This window comes from Seriola lalandi, unplaced genomic scaffold, assembly GCF_002814215.2.
Source record: "Seriola lalandi dorsalis isolate HSWRI2012SDOR001 ecotype SW California unplaced genomic scaffold, Sedor1 jcf7180002054654, whole genome shotgun sequence".
Classification (NCBI taxonomy): domain Eukaryota; kingdom Metazoa; phylum Chordata; class Actinopteri; order Carangiformes; family Carangidae; genus Seriola; species Seriola lalandi.
The window spans coordinates 672,889-696,727 of NW_019525207.1; the positions used below are offsets into that span (position 1 = coordinate 672,889).

The window sequence follows — 23,839 nt, forward strand, 5'->3', positions numbered from 1 at the left end:
AGGGAGGGAGGGATGAAACATGCAAGGCAAAATATCATGAGATAGTCATGCACTAATCATTCCCAAACCACCAAAAGCCAAAATGTATAGAACAACCCTTCACCAGCAATACCGAAGCCACAAATAGCTTTACATTTTGTGTGTGTGTGTATGTGTGTGTGTGTGTGTGTGTGTGTGTGTGTGTGTGAGTGTGTACATGCGGGGCTTTACCTGGGAATCCCCGGCGGCAGTGCAGGAGGCACACGGGCCGGTCTTGAGGGGACAAGGGGCACAGCACTGGAGTTGGGATCGTTGGCGTAAGCCGTTTGCCCCAGTGGAGGGCCCGGTCGCGAAGGCACAGGTGGTACTCCAAATGCTGGTGAGGGGTTGAGGGGGGGTGCAGGACCCGGGGTGGGCCCCCTCACTCCTGGGGGTCGGCTGGGAGGGGCCGCTGTTGCTGAGGCAGGGCGGGACGCTTGTTGAGGACTGACAAAACAAGGACAGGATGCTTTGAGTAAAGAGTTACATTTGAAAATGAGATATCTGTTTAAAGTCCTTTTAACATTATAGATTTTGTTTATTTAAAGAAGTCTTGTTGAGATTAAACTTTAATGAAAGTAGCCTGATTAAGGTGCACCTGATCTGATATATCTGCTGAACTCCTAATAAACATCCTTAAAAGTTTCCCTGCCTTGTGGACTTGTGCATGTTCAAGGTTGAGTCAAAGCAATTAGTTGTAATATGAGTTAGAACTAAGAAATAACCAGAAGTCTAAGCAGTCTGAGAGCTTGGAAAATAATAAGACAGTCACCAGAGGACCCCTGCTGGATATATTGTATAATAAAGTCAGTTTGTGTTTTAGCAGTGAGCATCAGGCAAAATGCTCTTTTCTTCCAGAATCCATCAATTTTGTGATGAAATGCACATTTTTGTGGAGGCAAAGCTACTGTAGGGAGGAATCTGGTCTGGTCAGCTGAAGCTACATAGAAAAAGTAGCTCAAACTAGTTCGTAAAAAAAGACTAAATCAAATTGATGTACATGCAATACAAAATTGGAACCAGTTTATTGCAAATAGTGCCGACTTGTTCACAGGTCATAACATAAACCAAAAAATCAAAATACTCCACTATTTATGTTTTTTTTTTTTCATGTTTGGTACCTTGGTTCTATCCAGGTGTCGTCTACTGGCGGAGGCACCGGGGTAGAAATAGTGGTGGTGCTGATGTCTCCGATGATGACCAGGGCCTCCTTCAGAGCGTGGTACATCCTCAGCATCTCATCTCTCCTCTGAGCCTGCTCTGCTGACTCCTCCATCAAACTGCCCTGGTCTCCTGCTGAGTACAGGTAGGCCAGCAGCTCAGAGTGGATGAAGTCCTTCGCCTGGAGACGGGAGAGGAAAAGGGAAGGCGGAGGGGGGGGGGCTCATAAATTACTTTCCAACAAATATTTCATTCACCATACTTCACCCTCCAAACTGAGTATGAAAAAGAGACGGATAAAGCAGAGGACGTACACTGTTGATCATGAGGTGCATGATGGTCTTGGGCATGAGGTCTCTGATGGACTTGTTGACGATGCCGATGTAGGAGTCCACGAGGTTGCGGATGGTCTCCACTTGCCGTTCCAGCTGAGGGTCCATGGACACGGTGTCGCTAGGATTCAACGCGTCCGCGTTCTCAGGCTGGAGGAGACCGAGATGATGAGAGAGAGAGAGAGAGGCAGAAGCAGAGATGTTGGTAAGACTTCAAGCGCACATCTACCCAAATGCAAATACATTTCAAGGCACATCTGTTTCTTTATTAAATGCTGAATTCCTGCTTCCTGAACCAGCAGGGGAGTGTACTGAATAAACAGCTGCACAGTATCTGCACAGTATAATGTAGAGTAGCGATCTGCAGACCTGACCTGGAAGTATTTAAATCTAAAGAAAAATAATGTCATGCGAAATTGAGTTTAAAACTTCAGAAACCAGTCTTACCCAAATATATAACAACCAACAGAACTCACTGGCAAACAAACTTTTTTTTTTGTGTATCATTAAAATTCCTTAGGCTACATTTAAAGAAGCGATGCAGTTCTTTACAAACACAAATCATAAATGAACTGCAGTATTCAAAATGTCAATACACTCCTACGTACCTGGTCTTTCTCTGGGTAAACACCAGCTCTGAGGAACGAAGCTTTCCAGCTGTCCACATCCTCCTGAGTGTCGCATGCCAGCTCAATCTGACGCAGGTCTTTGTACACATTCCTGCACAAAGGCACACATGCACGACCATTAACCAGAGAGGAAAACAGACCAACGCCATGAACATACATGTTTTAGGAGATGGTACAACCCACACCTCTGTTCAGTGTTGAAGATGGCAAAGACGTGTTTGCTGGACATGAAGCCTTTCTCCACATCTCTCAGCTTCAGGTTGTCCAGAGGCAGCATGTACTTCTTCTCTTTCTCCTGAAAAAACACACAGCGATGTAGTGATGAATATAAAGGAAGATAAACTATTACAAATAACTTCAAAAACACCAACCCAACAGTGCACCTGTGAAGTGATCTCTAAAAAGGTACAGCAAGTAAGATTGTACCCAATAGAGAAAAGGAGAGTAAGCTATATATTTCTGTGCACTGACTGTCATGTAAGCGGCCTTACCTCCTCATCTTTATACCAGGAGAGAGACTCGGCAGTCAGGACAAACCAGTAGTCCTTGGATCCTCCCTTCATGATACTGATGTTGATGGTGAGCCAGCCTCTGCGGATCACCTGCACACGAGAGTCCAACAGTTGACTAAACTACACACCTCACAAGAGGGGTTGTCTAAAGCAAGCAAACACAACACTGAAAACAAATGAAACCCCAAAACGTATACTGTACATGTGCAAAGAAATCTCACGGCAACATTAAAAACAGCACAACAGCCATGCAAGTGAAAAAGTATTCATCATAAATACAAAACTCCTACAGTATCAGCAAAAGTAGAAACATAGGTAGAGAGTAAAAACAAATGACGACAGGTTCCAATGAAAAGTCACCTTCTCTGCATCCCTCTCTTTGCCAGACTGACGGACAAGAAGACAAAGGGACAAAGAGACACACAGGGGTAATAAGCGGACATATGCAACACTCTAGTCTGGGAGGTGTAACCATGAATGTATTATGCAGTTGGAGAGCAGTTTGCTGTATTTCTCCCAGTGACAAGCTAAAGTGCTGCAACAAAAGACTTAAAAGCATTTTCTCCACAGACCGACATTATAATCAGGGCACTTTGGGAACATATTCCCAAAGTGCCCTAGTTATAATGTCGATTATAACTAGTTCAAAAGTTGAAAAAAACAGAGCACACGGTGATAAAATTTGTGATGATCTATTTCCTCAAACGAGAGCGAAACCAAAAACTTTCCGAGCTGATCTAGGGGCTTCAGATATGGGGTCAGTGCAGGCGTTTTTTCTATCAATACAGTAGCGGTATCAGCTCTAAAGCCAGATGTTTGGCTCTGGAATTACAGCTGTCAAAAACAGCTGTCAAATTTTTTTTTTTTTTAGGAATTACTGATGCAAAAACATAATTAAATGTTGTTGGTACCATAAAACAAGGTAGCAAAGATATCAGTATCATGTCAGATGCAATAGATAATCTTAGATTTATATTTACTGTCCTGTCCTACTACGATGTATTGATACCCAAGCCTGTGAAACTTGTATCTCCAGGCATCCCTGCTGCAGGAGCTCATGAGCCACATCCTGCACCAGAGGAACACTGTGACTTTCGATGACGGATACCAGATGAATTGCTCCACAGGGCTTGTATTTGAAACGCACTGAATATGAGCTTGACTGAGTACCAGAGGGAGCAAGGCCAGAACCATCCACCTTCCGTGCCTTTAAGTGAGATCAGATCCATCATCCGGATGCAGTTTCAGAACTCAACGCTGAAAGTTTTTAAGACCCAGTCACACCAGGAAGCGGCACAGGGAAATTCATCCGATATCTGTGAGGTTTCTTTCTAGGGACTAATTAAGAAGCTGTCAAGGTAGCGCCCCGTTAAGAGGGCTTGATATAGGTCAACGGTGCAAACTCGTGCACCACGGTTCTCCAAAGCTGAACTCTATCCACTAATTAATGGGAATTACTTGATTTCGCAGCAAAATGTTGCTCTGAAATCCGTTTTTACTTGCAGCTGGTGTCAGCATCAAATGGGCTGAAGAGCGTCTGGGTGATCCGTGCAGCCCTGAGGCCAGACAACATAATGGTGGTGAAGGACGAGAGCCTGACCTTCACCGTGAAGCCGATTGACTTCGGCGTAGCTTCGCGCACACCTGAAGCCGTAATGGGCTCTGCTCATCAACTGCCTTACCACAGGTGAGATGTTTATCGAGACTTTAGTTGTCAGTCTACCTGTGGTTCATACGGTGACGACCTTGTATCGACGACACTTGAATTTGTAGAGCATTTCCTATATGTGCTAAGTTGTAGTTTTATTATGACGATGTTCTTCGTTGAGTGTGATGCTTTTCTTCCACATTCAGGTTCCTGAAATTTTAATAATAGGACTCCCCCTTGACTAAAGCCATCGACATGTGGTCTCTTGGCATCGTGTTGAGGCTTTGCTCTTCCCCTGCATTACCAAGAAAACTGTAGTAAGCAAATTGCTGCATCACGCCTCAGTTCGGTTCACAGTGTACAGAGAGCCCGGGGCTGGATCTTATCACCCGTGTTGGATATTTTGATTTGACACTGTTTTATGTCCAGATGGAGATGGAAACAAGCGAACCATCTTCTAGAGGCTGGTCTAAAAACTAAGCAGTGCTTTGTCATGATGTCTCGCCATCAGTGGATCCTCAGAGTTTTTGCTTTAACGTTTTCAGAAGTTATTTCAACCTCAACATTCTTAAGTCTGAGAGTATTACAGATAAGTTGATCACAGTTGTGTCTAAAGTCTTCTCTTTCTTTTAGTCGCATGACCAGGGTTGAAGAAACCAGGTTTTTATTGGCAACAGGAGGTACACATTGAACAACCTTAAAGAGGTACAGTAAGTGGTTTAGAGGGTTAAAGCTACTTTTATTTAACTGATTTCGTTTTTTTGATTCTGATTTTACTGTTGTTGGATTTTCTCATTGTTTTGAAATACTTATTGAGCTCGATGATGTCGTGCACTGAACTTCTAAAAGCCATGTTTCAGGTGGATCAGAGCAAGAGGGATATTCCCAGTGAAGTCCTCTAGCGTCCCTTCATCACACAGAGCTACACCCATGAAGCTCTACAATCAGAGGAGCCCAGAACCAGCCAGGCTCAGACTGACTTCAGGGGGACAGAGACTGCGACCGAGGCTGATGACAGGTTCGGTAGCTACTGATTCGCCACAGATGTTATATTAAAGTTAAACTTTTTAGAAAAGATATTTTTGTGTGACACCATCCTTATGCAAAGTCAACGAGACAGGGGAGAGAGACACTAGCGTGCATGTTCAGTGAGTGGCAGAGGGCAGAATCAAAACAGGGTGAAAAAAAAATCTTCTTTTGCGTGTTCGCTGGGCGAGAAACTTTCATTAGAAAGAATGGCCACCATAAGGAAAAAAGATCTGGTTCTCACAACAACCCCATGAGTGTAACTGTTTCACTTCCCTGTACTTCATCATGGAGCACAAATCTGGTCTCTCGACATGGTCTGAATGACCGTTGACTCCCCCACCCACCCAAAGAGGAAGTGACAAGTGGAGGTGCATGGGGTACGGTACTTACAAGAATCTCTCCCTGGGCCATAAAAAGGAGGAACAGAAGAGGAGAAAGAGGAAAGGGAAATAAAGGGAAGAGACAAGAGGGGCACAGACAAGAGGATGTAAATGTGTAAATGTGAAGCAACAAAGGGCAACAATGACATGCGCTGTCAGATGGGCTGAGACAACGACAGAAAGAACAAGAAATAAAGATAAAGAAAAAAAAAAAACCAGCAGGAGAATGCAGCTTCTGTGGTGCTTCAGTGGTGTGAAGGGTTTCTGTGGCCTGGATAGAGTGTCTGTTTAATTACCTGATTAGGCATGACTCTCTTCTTGGTAGCGTTAGCAGCAGTCCTTTGCTGGGCACTGCAGGAGAGAGATTCAACAACATCAACTCTGGTCTAGGAAACATATTCAAAAGCAGGGCAAAGGAAAACAAGGATGAAGGAGTAGCCTGAAAAAACCACGTTATAATTTATATTTACAGTTGTGCAGTTGCACAACGCTTCTGCAAATTCTTGCTTTCTCAGGAATTTTGAGTTTGCATTAAAAACAGTGCTGGTAAGATCCTCATATTAGATTACTGAAGATATACTGCATACTTGTCGATGTATGCGTCCACCATTGACTAACAAGTTTCGGCAGTACAGAAATGCAAAGGATATTTTTGAGATAATTCAGAAACAGTAACGTAATTACAAAGTGTGGCCACCAGAGAGCACCGACAAGTGTATTTTTCATAGATGATATAATGTTATCCAATATCAGTCAGTTGAGGTTTAGTGACGGTGTTTCTTCCCGGCGCTGCAAAATATTTCAACAATTTCTGATAGAAACCATAACCGTCCCCACCTTAGATTTTTCTTTTGATTCCCTAAGTATTAACTGACTTATGTCAAAGAGCATGGGGCACAGAACATTTGCAGGCAGACCTCCATCTCTGCTGATCCTAATGAAACTCATTGATCGGCATCTGTAGCTATGTCTTACTTGGCAAATCCGATGAAGTCCTCATGGTTAGTGTTGATGTAAGAGAGCTCAATGTCAATCAGCAGCAGCACCTGACAGGCAAAACATGGCACGTGTTAACTGTACAAATGTACAGGTAGAGTGCATTCCTAGCGCTGTCTCTCTCTCACACACACACACACACACACACACACACACACACACACACACACACACCTGGTCTTTGGTCTTGCTGTCTCGCTCTCTGATGTAGGTGGTGACGATTTTCTCTGTCTCTTCTCTCAGTCGAGGGTACGAGCCCAGCTATAGACACACACACACAGAGAACACACAAATACACCGCTGCAGACACCGCGATTACACGATACACGACTACCGCCCGCACGCTTACACAACACTGTAAACACACTGTGTATCCACATAAGCAGTTACATCCAACCACTGTCAGTAATTATACGGTATAAACAAAAACAGGCAAGGCAAGACATTTGACACGTAAAAGACTGAGGAAGCATGCACTAATGAGTTCCCTATCAGCTTGAGATTTCTTGTCAGCTGCAGATGTTGTCATACAGCCGAGGTTGTTACAAGTGTAAAGTCAGCGTTGTGTTCTCAAGCTGTTAGCGAGTCTCAGCAAATCAGGGTGGGATTAGGAGAAAAATCAGGTTAAAGTCCGGAGAGAGGTGAAGATTAAGGTAGGGTCTGGTGGAGTCTTGCTGGGGATTTATTATCGGTGTCAATGGTGCAGAAAAGGGTGTGTCACAGGGAAAATACATACAAATGTCCATTGACAAGACAGGGTGAAAAACAGCCACGATTGTGCCATTTCTAATCAGCCAAATATCCTGGTGTGAGAGTGGGGATCTGATTTAATAAGTGAGGCAGGGTGAGGGGTTGTTAAATCACAGATCTCAGTGCCGATGGGGTAAGTGGACTGGTAGGGGTCCGGGATCAGAATGGGGAAGGTCTCCTAGATTTGTCATTTAAAGAGGGAACCACAGGGCGAGGTGGGTGCTGAGTGAAGCCTTGAAGCAGCGGGGAGGGGTAACGATCAACAACACTAGACAAAGACAAGTTAGTTCATTTGATTTTTTGTCTCTTTTTCTTCCTTTGACTCTCTGCTCCTTGCTTGCAACTGTTTTCCCCTTCACTCTCTGTCTGTCTATCTGTCTTTATTCATCACTTTTCTTTTAAAACCTGTCTCTCCACTGTTCCTGTTTACCTTTTCCGTGCACTTCCTGATCAGGGCGACAAGCTCGGTGACGACGAGGTCAACGCATTTCAGACAGGGGTCTTTCAGCTTAATGACCTGCTTTTTCACTATAGCCTCAAACGCCAAGTCAGGGGTGAACAGGCCTGTCCTGTGGTGAGGCATCATGGGAGTTGGATGTTTAATGTCAGGTGAAGGAGGAAGGCGGTGCAGCATGGGCCATGGTGAGGAAAAAGGGAACGGTGGTAGGAAAATGGAAGCCAAGGTTGGATGGGATAGTTTGGAGAAACAGAAAGGGTTTCAAGAGGGAAAAGAAAGATGAAGATGAGGAATATGAAAAGAAAAAACAAAAAAAACAGGCATTTGGTTAGTTCTACTTCATGTTCAGAACAGAAACAAGCTGCAGCTTCTCAAACACGGTCATTGCAGTTAAGTATGTTAAGAGTCAGCCTACAGCTTTTGAGCCATGCTAGTGGTGTGAATCTATGAATGGTCAGTCCACCACTTTGGACCAGAAAGAAAAATCTCAACAACGACAGCTGGAGAGATTGTCATGAAACAGACAATGAATCCTAATGACTTAGTTGCTTCTTTAACTTTTCGTCTATTGCCACCATCTTGTCAGGATTTTCAATTTGATTACTTGTTTACTTAAGTGTTAACTACACTTTATTTTCCAAACAGTCTCAGCTGTACTTAGTGTTCAGTGCTCAATAGCAAATGCTAACACGCTAAACAAAGATGGTGAACATGATAAAGTTTTAACCTGCTGAACATCAGCATGTTTGCATGTTGACATTACTGTTCTTTCTATGCACTTTTTTACCTGATCTTCTTGCACTTTGCCTTATTGAACAGATTTAGTATTTAATACTCACACCAAGGTCTCCTACTGCACTGAAGCTTTAGTGTTGTCCCTCACTTAAAGGTCGCTTTGGATACAAGTGTCTGCCAAATGAGTAAATGTAATGTAATAGCCTCATAGTGCAGCTAGCATGGCTATAGACTCTTGTTTAAGCTATAGCCTAAAAGTCTGCAGCTTGTTTTGCAATGAACTTTTACAGCAATGTGTAACAGCCTGTCTGCTTCTGACCACACAGCCTCTCAGAGACACCACCCTAGTACAGCCAGGACAGTCGACTTTACCTTCTGATCAAGCAAACTTCAAAAGCAGGGCTCAAAAAACAAAGCCATCTGTTTGAACTCATCCACATTATTTTTCAATGCATAGCTAAAAAAACAAACAAAAAAAACTGTGTGCTTTATATAACTGTGTGGCACCAAAATGGCCCCTGGCAGCACTAAAGTTGGCCGGTCTCTGTGGTGTGTATAAACGGGTGAGGCAGCCAGGCAGGAGACCATGCAGTGATACCTTATTGGTGCACTGTCTGACTGTGTTGATGAGCTCCTGGATGACCAGGTCGATGCATTTCAGACAGGGTTCTTTCAGCTTAATGATCTGCTTTTTCACTATGGCCTCAAACGCCAGGTCTGGGGTGAACAGGCCTGTCCTGAAGGACATACAGACAAGACAGACATGGAGACATGGAGCAGGAGAGGGGGACAGGAAGAGTGTGAGACAGGCACGCAGACAGGGAATACATGAGTAGACAGACGCTGAGGTGGAGGAAACACTGAAGGAAGTGGAGTGGGAGACGGACAGCAGGCAGGAGGAATAAAGAAAAAGTGGTCATAGATAAAAGAAAGCAAAGACAGACGGACTGGCCGGCACACTTAACACATGACATGGAAAACAGGACACACACTGACACTTGAGGACAGACGAGACTGAAGGTCTTTATGAAGCTGAATGGAAACAAACAAAAAGCTGACGGACAGGTCAGCAGACAAATGTATGTTTGTTTGTCTCAACTTGCCTGACTCCGTGGATGTTCTTGATGGCATAACTGATCTCTTTCCTCAGCTCCTTCTCATCAAACTCCATCTAAGACACAGTACAACAAAGGCTTATATTTACTTGCTCTGTGTAAAATTAATGTGACTTTTTTAGTGCCAGGCATTATGATGACATACAAACAAACATAAAGCCAGACAAGAGGAATTGTCTGTGGATCTGTGAGCCTTTTCCTAGTACTGTATTTATGAGAGCTGAGGCAACATAGCTACACTACGACATCAGTATTATACAAATTTCTACATCAGACTGTAAATGCAGCCTGATGTAGAAAAGAGAAACAATCCTTCCACGTATCTGCCAAATGAAACGACAAATATAAAAACTATGCGACTTAAAAGTGATTAATAAAACCTATAAATCATAATGATAATAAAATCACAGCAATAGTCACCTTCACCAGCTCAAAGGGAAAGCGCTCGTGAAAGATGCGGTTGATCTTGGCTCCACCTGACAGGTTGGATGTGTCCACCTGATCTCCAGAGCCCTCAATGCACTTCTCAAAGTCAACACCAAACTGCTGCACCATCCTGTAGATTTGACAGAGTACAAGGGAAACGTCTTCACTCCTTGAATTCATGTATCCGTGTGCCTGAATCTGGTGTGTGTACTGACTGAAGTAAGGCTTTGGTCTTGCGTGCGGGGTCGTCAGCGCGGAAGTTCTTGTACTCATCCACCTCTTTCTCCAGCGATAACATCTGGCTTTGCAGCTTGCTACGTAACCCTGGCAACGTGTCGCGGATGTGGTTGGTAAGTTGCTGGAGAAAAAAATAAAGGTGTAAAAACAATTAAAGTCATAATAATAATGATATGTGGATAAAAATTAATAATGAAAATCATGATTATAACCTTGTTAACATTTCCATAAGGCGTTTCTTATATGACACAAAAGAAATCTGAAACCTTGTCAGTACAGAGCACAAGATTTTACATTACATCTGTTAGCTGGTGAATAACAGACTCTAATCTGAGTCTGGGTCTGACTGAGTCTTTCTGATGCTATTGTCCCCCCGCTAATCATCTGATCTTGAATTTCTCAATGAAGAAGTAAATGTAGATTTGCTTCCAGCCCTTTTTCAGTTATTTTTTCTTTTACTTTTTATATGGCAAAACTGTGTTGAACAAAATATTAATTATCCGTTTTTTTTTTACATAGTTTAAAAAAAGTTCATTCTCTTATTAGATTTAAGCATCTGCAGTCACTTATTAAATTAACTTATGTACCTCAATTAACGAATTCCCTCACTTATTAAATCAACTAATGTAATTAAGTTCAGTGCAGCAAATGAAGCACAAATGAAAACATACCAGAGAAAATATTTATATCCCTAGAAATAAGACACAAAATTAAGCTTTAATCTTTAATTTTAGAAATGTTTATTTACCCTGTCATACACTGTGAGCTTATCCACATAAAGTGCATCTAAATGACATACACTGTGTGCCTGTGTGATCAGGGCTGTGTCTCACCTGATTGAGGGTCTTCTGCAGGTGTGGTGTGCCCATGCGCTCTGCAATGTGCCTGTAAGCAGGATGGGACAGGAAGAACTTCCTCTCAGCAGCCAAAGCAGCACCGATGTCCTTCTTCCCATCAATGTCCTTTTGACTGCGGTTCACCACCCCGATGTAACCTTTAGAAAAATACAGACCAATAGCATAATGAAAAAAACCCTTCTGATGTCCAGACTGAAGGCAAAACGCCCAAAAACAAGCAAGAAGTGAAAGCAGCCACAGTACAGGCCTGGAAGAGCATCCAATATTAAATAGTGATTTTAAGTTAATGTTAACTGTTGCTTTTTTTGCCCCTTAAAACTGGGGATCTGTGTATAAGAAGGGCTGTTTGTGTGATGTGGATGTAAACACAATGAAAGTAAATAATTGAGAATCACTTTAATCTTTGTGACTGTTAAATTTCAAAGCCAATGTGTAGTATTACAGAACAAACACATCACATAATACGTTGCCGACATTTGTGCCACATGTGTGTGTGTCTGATAAAATATCTGAGTATCAGTTATTTGTTGCAAATATCTGTGTGTTGGGATATAACTGTGGGTCTGTGATAGTGATTTCAACAGAAACAAGTAGCCAGGCTGTGAGGCGCAGCAGTTTTTTAACCACTCATAAGTGTAAAAAAATATATTTTCTGTAAATATTTGACAATTTTGTAGAGTTATTGGTTTAAATAAAGCTTCTAAAATGAGTGATTGGTCTCACCTCTGCGCAGTGGCAGTAGTTTGTTTTCCAGGATGTCTCGTGCGTCCGTCCCTTCGTCCATCAGGTCCAGCTTGGTGATCACACCGATAGTCCGCAGACCTGAAGAAGAAGGTGTCATTGTTAATAATGACAATAATGATGATCATCCTGAGAGGTACTAACAGCCACTAGCATAAGCAACCAAATGCGTACATGCTAGCAACAAAGTGAGTAAAAATAAAGTAGTAAACATTCATAAAGTCACTTGCGTAAACCATATCATGAATATAAGCACACTTAAGGTGAAGGTGGACATGGTCAACTTCCTGTTTACAAAGTGTTACATGACAATTTAGTACAACGGCAGTAAAACTGTTGGTCGGTAGCTGATGTACAGTATATTATCAGTTAAGATACAGTTACAAGCCTGTACCTTGAAACGCTTAATAAGATCCTCTGGATTGAATGAGAGAGGGCAAAAGCGAGAGATAATTAAATTTAATTATATCTCTGCTAATCTTATTCAATACATCTCTGCTGCCAGGAAGTCTTTTAATAATGTAATTCTTAATTATTATGATGAGCCGTCGCCTGCACTGAGGCAAAGATTAATAGAATGAAGAAGAGAGCTAATGGCTGCAAGATACAGCAAAGGGTAATTAGCTTTGTGCCAAATTAGAGCAAAAAATGGTTACACTTGGGAGAAATACCAATAAAAAAAGTAGCAAAAAACATACAGATTTACATGATCCTCCAAACAAAGATATGTATTTTTCAACGTCTCTCTCACACACACACACTCCTCCTTACCCTGAGGGTCCACCTCCTTGGCTATTTTGAGGGCGTCAGAGTTGGCCAGGTCAGTGTTGGCTGGGGTGACGGCGAGGATCAGACAGCTCTCCTTGGTGATGAACTGGAGCAGCATGTCTCTGATCTGGTGCTCGATGTCCACAGGCTGGTCTCCCACAGCCACTTTGGTCATCCCCGGCAGGTCGATCAAGGTCAGATTCAGCACTGACAGATGTTGACGGGTTGTTGAGAAAGAAGGAAGGACTCAGTTACACAGAAGGTGAAAACAGCAAGTTTGTATGTATTTATGTGTGTGTGTGTGTGTGTGTGTGTGTGTGTGTGTGTGTGTGTGTGTGTGTTACCATTGGGTGAGTAGACACGGAGGTTGATGGGGATGGGCGAGATACCCTTGTTGGATCCAGTGAGGCGGTCGGTCTCTGCTTCAATCTCCAGACGGACTTCATCAAAGTCCACAAACTTGCGACCCTTACAGTGCAGGAACTCTGCATACTCTGTATAGAGATTTAGACAGGACGGAGGGTGATGGACAGGAGATGAATATAGAAACAAGTCTACACTGCACATGTCTGGCAGCTACACAAATGTTCATGTGTACATTTGCATAGTACACAACAACTACATGGTCTGTAAGTTGTGCCGATGATCATCCTATGAAATGACCAAAACATTCACTATTTAGTTTTTGCCACATTTTATTACCTGCTGCACACGGCAGAAACAGATTGTTTTTTTATTACTAAGTTTTATCAGTTTTCTACTTGATATAACTGCTGATTCTGGCTACACACACTTGACTCTATTTCTTGGAAAGCCTGGAGTTCAAAGTCTTTCCCAACTGCTTGACTCATACTCGCCTGCTTTACTGTTAACCAGCTGGAGGATGAGGGGACGACGGGTGACAATGCCAGATCCTCTGGGTAAAAAGTCCCTGAGGAGGAGACATAGGCAAAGTTTAACACACACCCATACACAGCTTGGGGAAAAAGATACTGACTGTTGGCTGTTTGGCTGGCCGACGTGTCACAACAGTATGTCAAATAAAATTTTAAAATACAGTCAGAACATTATCCCTTGATTAATTATACTGCAACACGATGCTTGTTACAAATAAATACAAACTGGAACTGGAGCACGAGCGCATGAGCGTTTCATTTTCAAATTATGTCACGTCTGCTTCTACCAAAATAAGAGTTCAATCTCTAAATTTGCTCTTTAATTTTAACTACATATGCAGGCCTCTGTCTGAGCGGCTGCATTATTGATACAAGGCCAGGATCGACTTACAACCCTATCCATTATAAATAGTGCAAAGAGAGAGAAACGTCTCTGCCTCTGTTTGCCCTTCTCATTACATACACGTTCATGAGAATGGAAACTCCTGTTCAATAGAATAGTGATCATTTCCAGGTCACTGACTACACATCTCTCCAAGCCATGAGAATACGTCCGTGTCTGTCTGTCTTTCTGCCTGTGTGTTTGCCAGGTCAGAGGCAGAGACAGAGTCGTGTTTTAACGTAAGGTAAGGTAACCAGGCCACACACACACACACACACACACACACACACACACACACACACACACACACATTTATTTGAACACATATGCACACCCTGTGCCTCCTGTCCACTGCTGACAGAGCACTCAGGATGTTACACAACTGTGAATCCCATCCTCTTTCCTCATCTCTTCCTGTCACTTATCAAACCACAACACAAATACTATGATTTCCTTTTTTGAATACTTTTGTGCTGTTGGTCTGACGTTAGTTTGGACTCAGTGGTTCCCTACTGGAGCTGAAACAATTAATGAATCAATTAGTCCATCTACAGAAAAATTAATACACAACAATTGTGATTATGATTTGTTTCGGTGTTTTATATCATCTGGTTCCAGCTTCTTAAATGTAAGTTGTAATGTTTTCTGATTTGTATCACTGAGAACCAAACATCAGTCATTTTGAATGACAAAACAAAACATTTTCAGAGTTTTGTTTGTTGTTTTTTGATTTTTCATAAACTAAACAATCAGAAGAGGAGTCATTACCAGCCTCCTTAGCTTGTGACGGCCTAAAATGAAGCCTTGTCTGCTTGTGACTCTTCATCACAGAATGACTTTCTGTTTTAAACTTTTCAGTTTGTTTCATTTGAATCATTTTTAGAGGCATAAAATACATAAACATATTACATAAAGTATTTCACAACAGAAAAATGTCTTAATGTTTCCCTCATATATTGTGTCATATTAATCTCCTCTTTGACCCCACAAATTAATCTTGTGCCCCATTAGAAGGGTCCCCACCCCCAGGCTGGAAACCACTGGTCTAAGCTATTGAGTAGAAAAAAATAAAATTCACTGTGTAAAGGAAATAATTGTTTGTTGCAGCATTGACTGACTAAAACGAACTGAAAACATGGTGTCACAGGCAGCGTTACACTTCTGCATGTCAGTGGACTAATTAACAAACATGAAAACCCTTCTGCGGGTATCTGGTACCCAGTGTGTCATATACACATGACAGTGCAGCTGGTGACATCACTGCTGACCCCAGCACAAACACATCAATGCCCCTACTGTCTCCCCCAGCCACTGCTTGGGACTTGGAGACAAAAGGCAACAGGAAGAAAAGGAGACGTGGCCGTCTAATCGACATTCTCTATCTTTCTGACAACAAGCGAAATCATTCTGACATGTAGACGAGTGAAGTGTTCTCATTTCTGGATACCTTCACTTAGAGACAAAAACACAAAGCTGCTGCAGCTATCTTCAGAAGATTAGGCCTGTACTGCAGCAGCAAAGCCTTGTCTTCTTCCCCTTCCCTTTCCTCATGGCCCCATTTCATCCTAAGCTTTGTGTGATATGTTTTGACTTCAAAACTGCCAAAGCGATTCCTTCCCACATTGTTATAAACTGGGCAGGCTGAGCCTAGCATATGGCATTAATGTTGGTTTGCTGCTATTTGTCATCAAGATGGATCCACAACTGCTCATTGAAATTCCTTCGAACTCATTCATCAACCTCACACAGACATTCAGCAGTTTTCTCATGCTGGGAGCACAGACTCCTGCCATTTTCATTTTTACTGTCAGTGTAACTCTCCGGTAATTCCTTTATCTGACAAGGACCTCATCAAACCTGCCAACAACCGTTTTGTACCTCACCCTTTAAAGTAAAACATTGACCTGACCTATGTAATGTGAGGCCCATAAAGACGTAGGCTTTTTACAACACTGGGTAAGCAATCTCAAGGAAAAACAGGCTTTGTCAATGTTTGACAGAATAGGCCTAATATGAAGCACTGAGCACACAGATGAATGTTAATATATCTGCTGACGAAATAACATTTCAACTGCGTACGTTCAGAATATGGATCGCCAGTCTGTTTGAAACGCGTTTTAAAACAGTTCCTCCACAGTTTTTGTCTCTCAATCAACAGCTGTTTTCTGCGTAAAATGCGTATTGGCGATCGTGAATAACTCAACTCCAAAATGGAAAGAATTCGCTGGAAAAAAAAAAAACATTAGGAACTGGGAGGCACCAACACAGACAGCGCGTAACCAAGTGCTTAGTTGGCGACTTTGACGCAAAGGCTTAGTTTGTATCAAGAGAACAAACTCAGTCGCAAACTAAGCAAAATTCACATTCACTGTATCAGATGAATCCAAGGCTACATATGAACAGTACAACCTTCCAACGAAGTTCTCCAGCACGGAGCTCTTCCCTGCGCTCTGGCCGCCAACGACCGCTATCTGCGGCAGGTCCAAGTTGCAGCTCTGGCCGATGGAGCTGAAAGCGTCCTGGAGCTTGTTGATGAGGGGAATGAGGTCTTCCATCCCCCGGTTTCCCATTGCGGCACTTGGGTCAGCCCAGCGGGCTCAATCCTGCTCTTCTCCCCGGTCAAATAAGAGGCAAAGGGTCGCTCCGACAGCAAAGCAAAAGTTCCCAGATGGCAATGCAGACTGTCACTGTGCCTGTGACCTTATTTCATTAAAACACAAGTAGGTTAAGAGTCAACTGTGCTGACAGCGGCCAGATCGCCGGAGAGGTTATAAACGGGGTGATTGCATGATAAAAGTGGACACATTAGACTGAAAACTTCTGTCATCATCCGGTCAGGCGACACCCAGCCTCCGCCGGAGATTGTGGCTCCGCCTCGAGCGTCACTTTGCTCAGTCATTGGTCAGCTGGGAAGTCTATCAAAGCACAAGTACATGTCATCTTTTTTTTCCTTTCTTTTTTTCTTTTTTTTTTTTTTTTTACAAAGCAGTCGTTTTTGGACATACACTGACAAAAAAGGAAAGAAGTGAGCCACTTACAAAAAAATTGCCTTCAACACATCTAAATTGGCTTCACTCTGGCCTACCTGGTTTACAGACCACCAAAAACAAAATAAGTTTTAGTTACAAGTTCCCTGACATTCTTGTTGTATTTCATACTATTGTACTTTATGTGCATCTGCAATGAATCACAAGGACAATGACACGATGAAACGCAATGTCACCGTGTAAATGTTCTATAGGGAAATAAAGTTTACTTACTCATTAGAGCGAGAAAACAGACTTTTGTCACATACAAGCCAATGTTTCTTATTTACCATGTTTATTTTATCATTAGTAAGAAGCTGTTCACTTTTAATGCAAACATAACAATTGCCTTTACATTGGGTTTGTACTGAAGAACTTACACCTTTTGTTTTTCACAATATATTAAATTGATTTATTGGATAGACACTGTGCAGACTTATAAACAGGACATGAGTGTTAACATGGTGGTAGATGCATACAGTGACAGGAAAGATAAAATGTGTACTTCACCTTTAGTTTAGTCAGTAAATAAGTAAATAAAGTAGTTACTGGACACATACAAGGTGTAAACTGCTGGATTTTTTTGCCCTGAATGAAGCTTCACCATGTGACGTAAGTTACAGTTTTACAGTTTTAGATAGTTGTCACAATTCACTCTTTCAATCTTTCCCCTAATGTTCTTCAGTTCACTTGTTTTGTTTTACTTTCATTACTTTATGTGACATGGATTGAGTTGTTCTGCGCTGTCAGCACTGAGGTGCTCACTCGAGTAGTTCGGGTTAAATCCCCTTTCGTGCTTTAAATGAGGAGATACAGTGTGAGCAGCAGGGTGCCCTGATCTCGACCAGGAAACTCGTCTCCCTCTGCCTTACACCCGAGGCTTGCATGTGAGCTGGTCTGACTAAAACAAACAACACTGTATTGTCTTTGTATCTGTATTTCTGGCAATAAATCAGCAACGCCTCTTCTTAATCTTTCATCATTTAATTTCCATGGAGCAGACACACATGAAATGCAAATGTGAAAGGGCAAAACACTGTTTTCTCAGTGTCAGGTAGAGGGTACAGTGGATGCCAATGAGCTCCGGCCAATTACTGCCTGATCACTACATCAACCACAAGAGGGCGCTGCAGAGCAGAACAAGACGCTCTCATATTGCAAGATTTACTGTATTTCAAGGGGCTTCAACTGGCCCCTGGTGGGCTGTGAAGGTATTGCAGTCCCTGAACATGCATTCAATAATGTAGCTTGACTGTGGGAATCGCTATTTTTTATTTAATTAAATTGTTTAAAAACATTTCCATGTATCAATTATTGTTTGTGAATAATCAAATTCATGTAAATATATAAAACTTAGAAAAGCCAAGGTGACTTTCAGGATTAAAATAGGTTAGTGCCCATCTGGCCTATCCTTTGTATCCTGTGTTGTGCTAATGTTGACATCCATAATCATAATGTACAGATTCGCTGACAAAAATATTAGTTTACTGACCAGTGATAAGCTTTATTGAAAGTCTTGGTGAAAATTAACAGTATCAAAAGTTTCTGTGTAACAGGTAAGCAAAAAGTTAAGGCTGTTCAACACCCATGAGTTTCAACTGAATGTGCCGCAATCACAACAAAGTGCTTCAGTCAGAATAATGAATCAACACTTTTGTCATTTTTATAATTCAGTATCACATTATATTTCCTCACTGAAAAGTTCATAACAGTTGCAACAACATTAATATGTTTTACAGAAAAAGATGCGAATAGAAATGATGTTTGACTGCCTGTGAAATGTAATGAAGACAGACCAGGTGTATGCAGATTTACTGTGGTGGTTTATTGACCAACTGATCCTACGCTAGTGTGAAGTATCAAGTTTGTGTCTGCTTCACTACATTTTATTATTCAATCAGATACTGCGATTTAACCTTTCTGGATACTGGAATATTGAAAAAGTAGTAAACACAATTCAATGATGCTTTACAAGGTATTATGGGTAGTTACCAATGAAAAAGTAAGTTGGGAAATCAGGAACTATTTCTAATTAATAAATCATCAACTGAATTTCCACAAATATAGCCTATTATACTTTATAATGATCAGTTATTGAAGAAAAAGATAAGTTTGATCTAAGTTATAACTTAGTTACATAATGATCAACATCAAACTACTGACTCTGAATCAGTTGCTGAAATAAAACCAATAAGCAGCAACTTCCTCCTTTACAGTGGTAATTTTTGTGGTAAAATGGCACACCATTACCATTACCCAAGTGTCTGATTACTTTACGTCACTTATTACATTTCTGTGCCTCAATAAGGAAAGTAGAGCATTAAGCAGGATTGATATTGATCATATTCAGAGCGCATTAAGGCAATATTCTTATATTTATATGTCACATTATTAGTTACACAAACATATTAGATGCAAGCTAGCTAACTCTAAATTGTGCCAAACAACAGTTCATACTCAGTCATGCTTGAGTGATAAATTGAAAGCTGATGATTATTTCCCTTTAGGAAAAGATGTAAATCCTTTACCGCATGTTCCACTGGAAACATACTTTAAAAGCGTGACTATATCACGCTTCCCCAGGCATTGTGCATGTAGAATAGAGAGGAGTCCTACTGATAGAGGAGTAGTCACAGGCCGAGGAGCCATTTTTATCTGTGTCGGGAAGTGCGTTTCGATCTGTTGACACTGTGACAGAGTCACTCTTGAAGTTTACACTGGCATAGTGGAGCTGGTCTGTGGGAGGGTTCCACTCCTGTACCTCCTCATAATCATGACCTCCATGGCTTCCCTGGGGAGGAGAAGGTGAGCGCTGTGACACATGCAGGTGCTTTAGACATATGCAAACTTATAAACACAGAAACAGACGCAGGCACACACCTCTGTGTTTTGTCCATCGTTCATCCTCAGCTCTGATGATCCCTCTGAAGCACGCGAAGACAAAAAAATATATATATATTTGCTTGGATGTAAACGAAAAGGATATTTTTGTATCTGCATTCAGAGTTACTCCTCACACTGAAAATCATGTGCAAGGTAAGTGTTTCACTTCAGACTGCAAAATCTTTGCCTCCTTCATTCAGTCACTCAGTAGATTTGTTTCGTAATCAGATGTTACGTGTAATGAACTTTACTTTGATTGGCCACGAACACTCTTTTTGCATGTCAAAGGGGAACTCAAGACCAGAAGAGCAAACGTACTTCATGTATTTCTACGTTTGCTCTTCTTGTCTTGTGTCCCCCCTGGGTAGTTATGAGGTTTTGCATGCTGGCATTGACGCCACATTTCCATCCCTCACCTTGTGTCCTGAGGAGGAGTTTGCGTCCCAACAGGATTAGTACAATCACAACTACCACAGCCGTTACCACACACGCTACCGCCAGGCCAATCACACCTGCAACTGAGAGACAACAGCAGGGACAGTTGAGGAATACATGCAGTCAGCAGAGTTTCATTGTGTCATTGTCCTCAGGATTCATGATTAAAGGAGAGGATGTGTTTAGTGTGTGTTTGTGATATGAATGATCAGTAAAGTGATAAGGTCACCAGAGTTTGAATGGTCATCATGGAGGTTTGTTTCAACAGGTGTTGCTGTTGTTGGCTGAGTTGAAAGGCAGGTTCTGGTTTTGATTTGTTTTGTGGCTGTGTCAGCTGTGGGGAGAAGAGTGAAAAGCTAGAAGTTAGGGAAGTGAAGAAAGGCATAAAGGACATGAATGCATACATGAAAAAGAAAAACACACACGCACACACACACACACACACACACACGCTTAGATGTTTTTAATGCAGGAAGCTTGTCTCACTCCGTCCACCATTTACTTTACTCCATGTTCCTGGTCACTGTCGTTTTAGGTCTTTCTCTCATTATTTGTGGAAGACGAACTCAGAGTAATTAAGTAAAATTAGCAATACAGAAAAAAATATTCCTTTCCAAATAAAAGTCCTGCAGTCAAACCCTTACTTAAGTGAAGCAAAGTATCAACAGTATGAGAGCATAAAGGTGCTATGAAGCAGAATGGCCCATGTAAAATGTTATATTTGAATATTTTATTTTAAGATTTTCATGACACAAACTCCATTTTTGATACTATTTATAGTCATTCATTCCTGATTCAAATGTCTAATATTAATCCTCTACTGGCAGTTTTATGTGTAACAGTTTGTAAAAGTACTTGAACTGATTATATTGTTTGTTTTGTTTGTTGTTTTTGTGTGTGAACCCCAGGAAGACTAGCGACCACTGTGTGGGAACTAATTGGGATCCAATTGATCAAATGATTTTACTTGGTACAAAATAAAGAATCTGGATTTGTGTTATGGTCTATAATACTAATGTTCACAGAGTACTTACTGACAGAAAGGTGGATTTTGGCGTAGGTAGCAGGGGGCCCCCTTCTCTCAGAGCCACACCAGTACGTTCCAGAGTCAGCTGTGCTCAGATTGTTGATGTACACGTAGAAGTACTTCTTTCTTTGGTTATCCCTTATATCATACCTGCCTTTAACTACATCTCTTTCACTTTCTGTTGTGTGTATTAACTCCTCACAGTTCGAAGCATTCTCCCCCTTGCACAAGTATTTTGTATTGTTCTCCTGGTCGTCTGTATAGCGACAAGTAAGTTGCGCATTTTCGCCAGTACCATGAGTTATTGCCGTCGGTTCAATGTCATTCCAGGCTGAAAAACAGGAAAAACATATGTTTATAAACTTGTGTTATGTTGGTTAGTTTTGAAACAGGATGATTGAATGCAGATCAATACTACTCATAATATGGAGACGGATGTTTAAACATGCAATGGGATTGTCATTATCAGCTGTTTCCACAGCACACTGGTATCTTCCAGCATCTTCCTTGGTCAGCATGGAAATGATCACAGTGTAGACTCCTTGCGCTTCGTAAACTAAAATAGAAAACCTGTCTAGCTTTGAGTGATTGAAAGTGTGTTGATATTAAACTTGTGCAAACAAAGTTTTCATGTTCTCTGCAGAAGTGTTGGATATGTGCAGTTGATTGACCCTCTGAGATCTGCTTCACTGGTGTGCTGTCACCTACCAGAGAGTTGAAGTGTGACTGAGCATGAACTGCAGGCTGAGCTTTTCACTAAAGGAAGCACAACTTTATATAAATCTAACTGTCTTTACATTCTAATACCTGAAGGTTAAAGTCCAACTAAAACCTGTCTACACCACACACAGTGGTTTGCTGGACTATCATGCACACAGAATCTGTCGCTGTCAGTGGTAGACACATATTCAGATCTTTTTTTCTTTTCCTTAATATGCCCCGTTACATGTAAAGGTCACATATTCAAAAGCTCTCGTTACGCAGAACAATGGCTGGTTTGATCACACGACCCACAAACTGGCAGAACATAGTGTGTTGATGTATAAAGTAGCAGAAAATAGAAATGCTCAAAATACAAAGTACAAATACCTCAACACCGTGTTCTTAGTTACATTTTTACATCCAACAAACTAGCATGTCTCTGTGCATTATTCTTTATATCTTTGTTATACTTACAGTTAGTGTTGACATGTTCTCCTTCATTTCCTGCCACAGACAGTAAACTCACAATAGCTGTCATAAAAAATGCAAGAAAAAGTTATTTCATCCAAACGCAGTCAGCAAAATAAATTTCACTCATCGAAGTCACAAACAGAAGAATAATATTACCTGTCATTAAGTACATGATGGCTTTCAGTGACATTTTCATCGTCTCAGTCCATCTTTTTTAAGATTACTACTGTTTAAATCTAAATATATCAAATATTATGCCGAGTTATGAAATGAGTGCTCAGAGCTTCCTGCTTTATTCTCTCTGTATCTGCTTTTTCTTCTAATTATATAACTTGAAACATTTGCATTTAGAAATGAGGATGTGAGGCTTTTTGTGCTGCAAGAAAGTGTGAAACAGAGACAAGGAGAGAGATGAGAGGGCGAGATAGAGTCAAAGTGTTGATGCATATTTTCACTCTTTGTTTGGTCAAGCTCTTGATGCAAATATGCATCTTTTTAACTGCTGAATACTCCACTATGTTTAGCAGCTTTGTAAAGCTTTTCACTTAAAAGCTCTGCTGTGGTCGGACATCGCCATCAGACCGGTTAGAGTGAACCAAAACAGTTGCAACAATGAGCTGAAAGACTCCCAACCACTTCTTAGTGTGAGCTGAGAGATATTGTGGGTTTGTCACTTTGAGTGACAGTTTTTACGCACAAGTTTGTGAATCATTGTTAATATGAAAATATATACTGGAGTTCAGGCAAGAAGAACGAATACAATTGCAGCAAAAGAGAGGATAGCTAACTCTGACATACCTTTGCAGCCTTTGAGCTTGATTTCTGTTGTAGGATCAAATTTGTATGAGCATTTTGTGTCATCCCTTTATTCATATAATTGGTTTTAATGAGATCTTTGCTTTTACCATAGTCACCCTTATTTAGCAAATTATCCATACTCTGAGTTATGTAAGCAGGAGCTGAGAATCAGTCCTACCTCCTGGGCTGATAGATGTGTGGCAGAATGCAAATGCTTCAGAAGAAAATAAATTTAGGAGATCTTTTTTTTTTTTGTGCCAAAGATTTGGCTTTGGCTGGGGACTTCAAAGAAGTTGACTCTAGACTAGTTTTCTCTGCAGTTCACCAACTCTCAGTCCACTTCATTCGGTTTAAATTCAACCTAAGGCATTACAGTTTTTTCCGATTGCTTAAGCACGATTTGGAAAACAGGGCCCGGTTTTTCAAAA

General features: G+C 41.4%; 2 protein-coding genes across 7 annotated transcripts in view; both read right to left on the reverse strand.

Moving 5' to 3' along the window:
• LOC111665575 (dynamin-2-like) overlaps nt 1-16,906 on the reverse strand; it is a 19,035-nt gene extending 2,129 nt beyond the window's left edge. For 4 of the 6 annotated variants that reach the window (XR_002761507.2, XM_023420628.2, XM_023420626.2 and 1 more), the window contains exons 1-19: nt 16,479-16,905; nt 13,649-13,722; nt 13,136-13,285; nt 12,795-12,998; nt 12,006-12,104; nt 11,259-11,419; nt 10,404-10,546; nt 10,183-10,318; nt 9,751-9,818; nt 9,246-9,384; nt 6,880-6,966; nt 6,685-6,755; nt 6,006-6,060; nt 2,632-2,742; nt 2,326-2,435; nt 2,120-2,231; nt 1,494-1,661; nt 1,140-1,360; nt 211-465 (exon numbers count right to left, since the gene is read on the reverse strand). Coding sequence is in view for 5 of the 6 variants with exons in the window: in XM_023420628.2 (XP_023276396.1) it covers nt 211-465; nt 1,140-1,360; nt 1,494-1,661; nt 2,120-2,231; nt 2,326-2,435; nt 2,632-2,742; nt 6,006-6,060; nt 6,685-6,755; nt 6,880-6,966; nt 9,246-9,384; nt 9,751-9,818; nt 10,183-10,318; nt 10,404-10,546; nt 11,259-11,419; nt 12,006-12,104; nt 12,795-12,998; nt 13,136-13,285; nt 13,649-13,722; nt 16,479-16,639 (2,525 nt within the window). In the remaining variant the exon portion in view is untranslated. Of the gene's footprint in view, nt 1-210; nt 466-1,139; nt 1,361-1,493; nt 1,662-2,119; nt 2,232-2,325; nt 2,436-2,631; nt 2,743-6,005; nt 6,061-6,684; nt 6,756-6,879; nt 6,967-7,885; nt 8,025-9,245; nt 9,385-9,750; nt 9,819-10,182; nt 10,319-10,403; nt 10,547-11,258; nt 11,420-12,005; nt 12,105-12,794; nt 12,999-13,135; nt 13,286-13,648; nt 13,723-16,478 lie in introns of all 6 variants that reach the window. The other 2 variants (XM_023420627.2, XM_023420625.2) reach the window with 1 other exon arrangement.
• Nucleotides 16,907-18,574: 1,668 nt separating this feature from the next.
• LOC147818307 (uncharacterized) lies at nt 18,575-22,908 on the reverse strand. Its single transcript, XM_087177794.1, has 7 exons — nt 22,770-22,908; nt 22,617-22,673; nt 21,448-21,771; nt 20,643-20,747; nt 20,395-20,496; nt 19,976-20,019; nt 18,575-19,886 (listed from the first exon to the last, which is right to left on the reverse strand). Exons 1-7 carry the CDS (start codon nt 22,807-22,809, stop codon nt 19,665-19,667), a joined length of 894 nt encoding a protein of 297 aa, XP_087033920.1. The 5' UTR covers nt 22,810-22,908; the 3' UTR covers nt 18,575-19,664.
• Between the last annotated feature and the right edge of the window lie 931 nt (nt 22,909-23,839).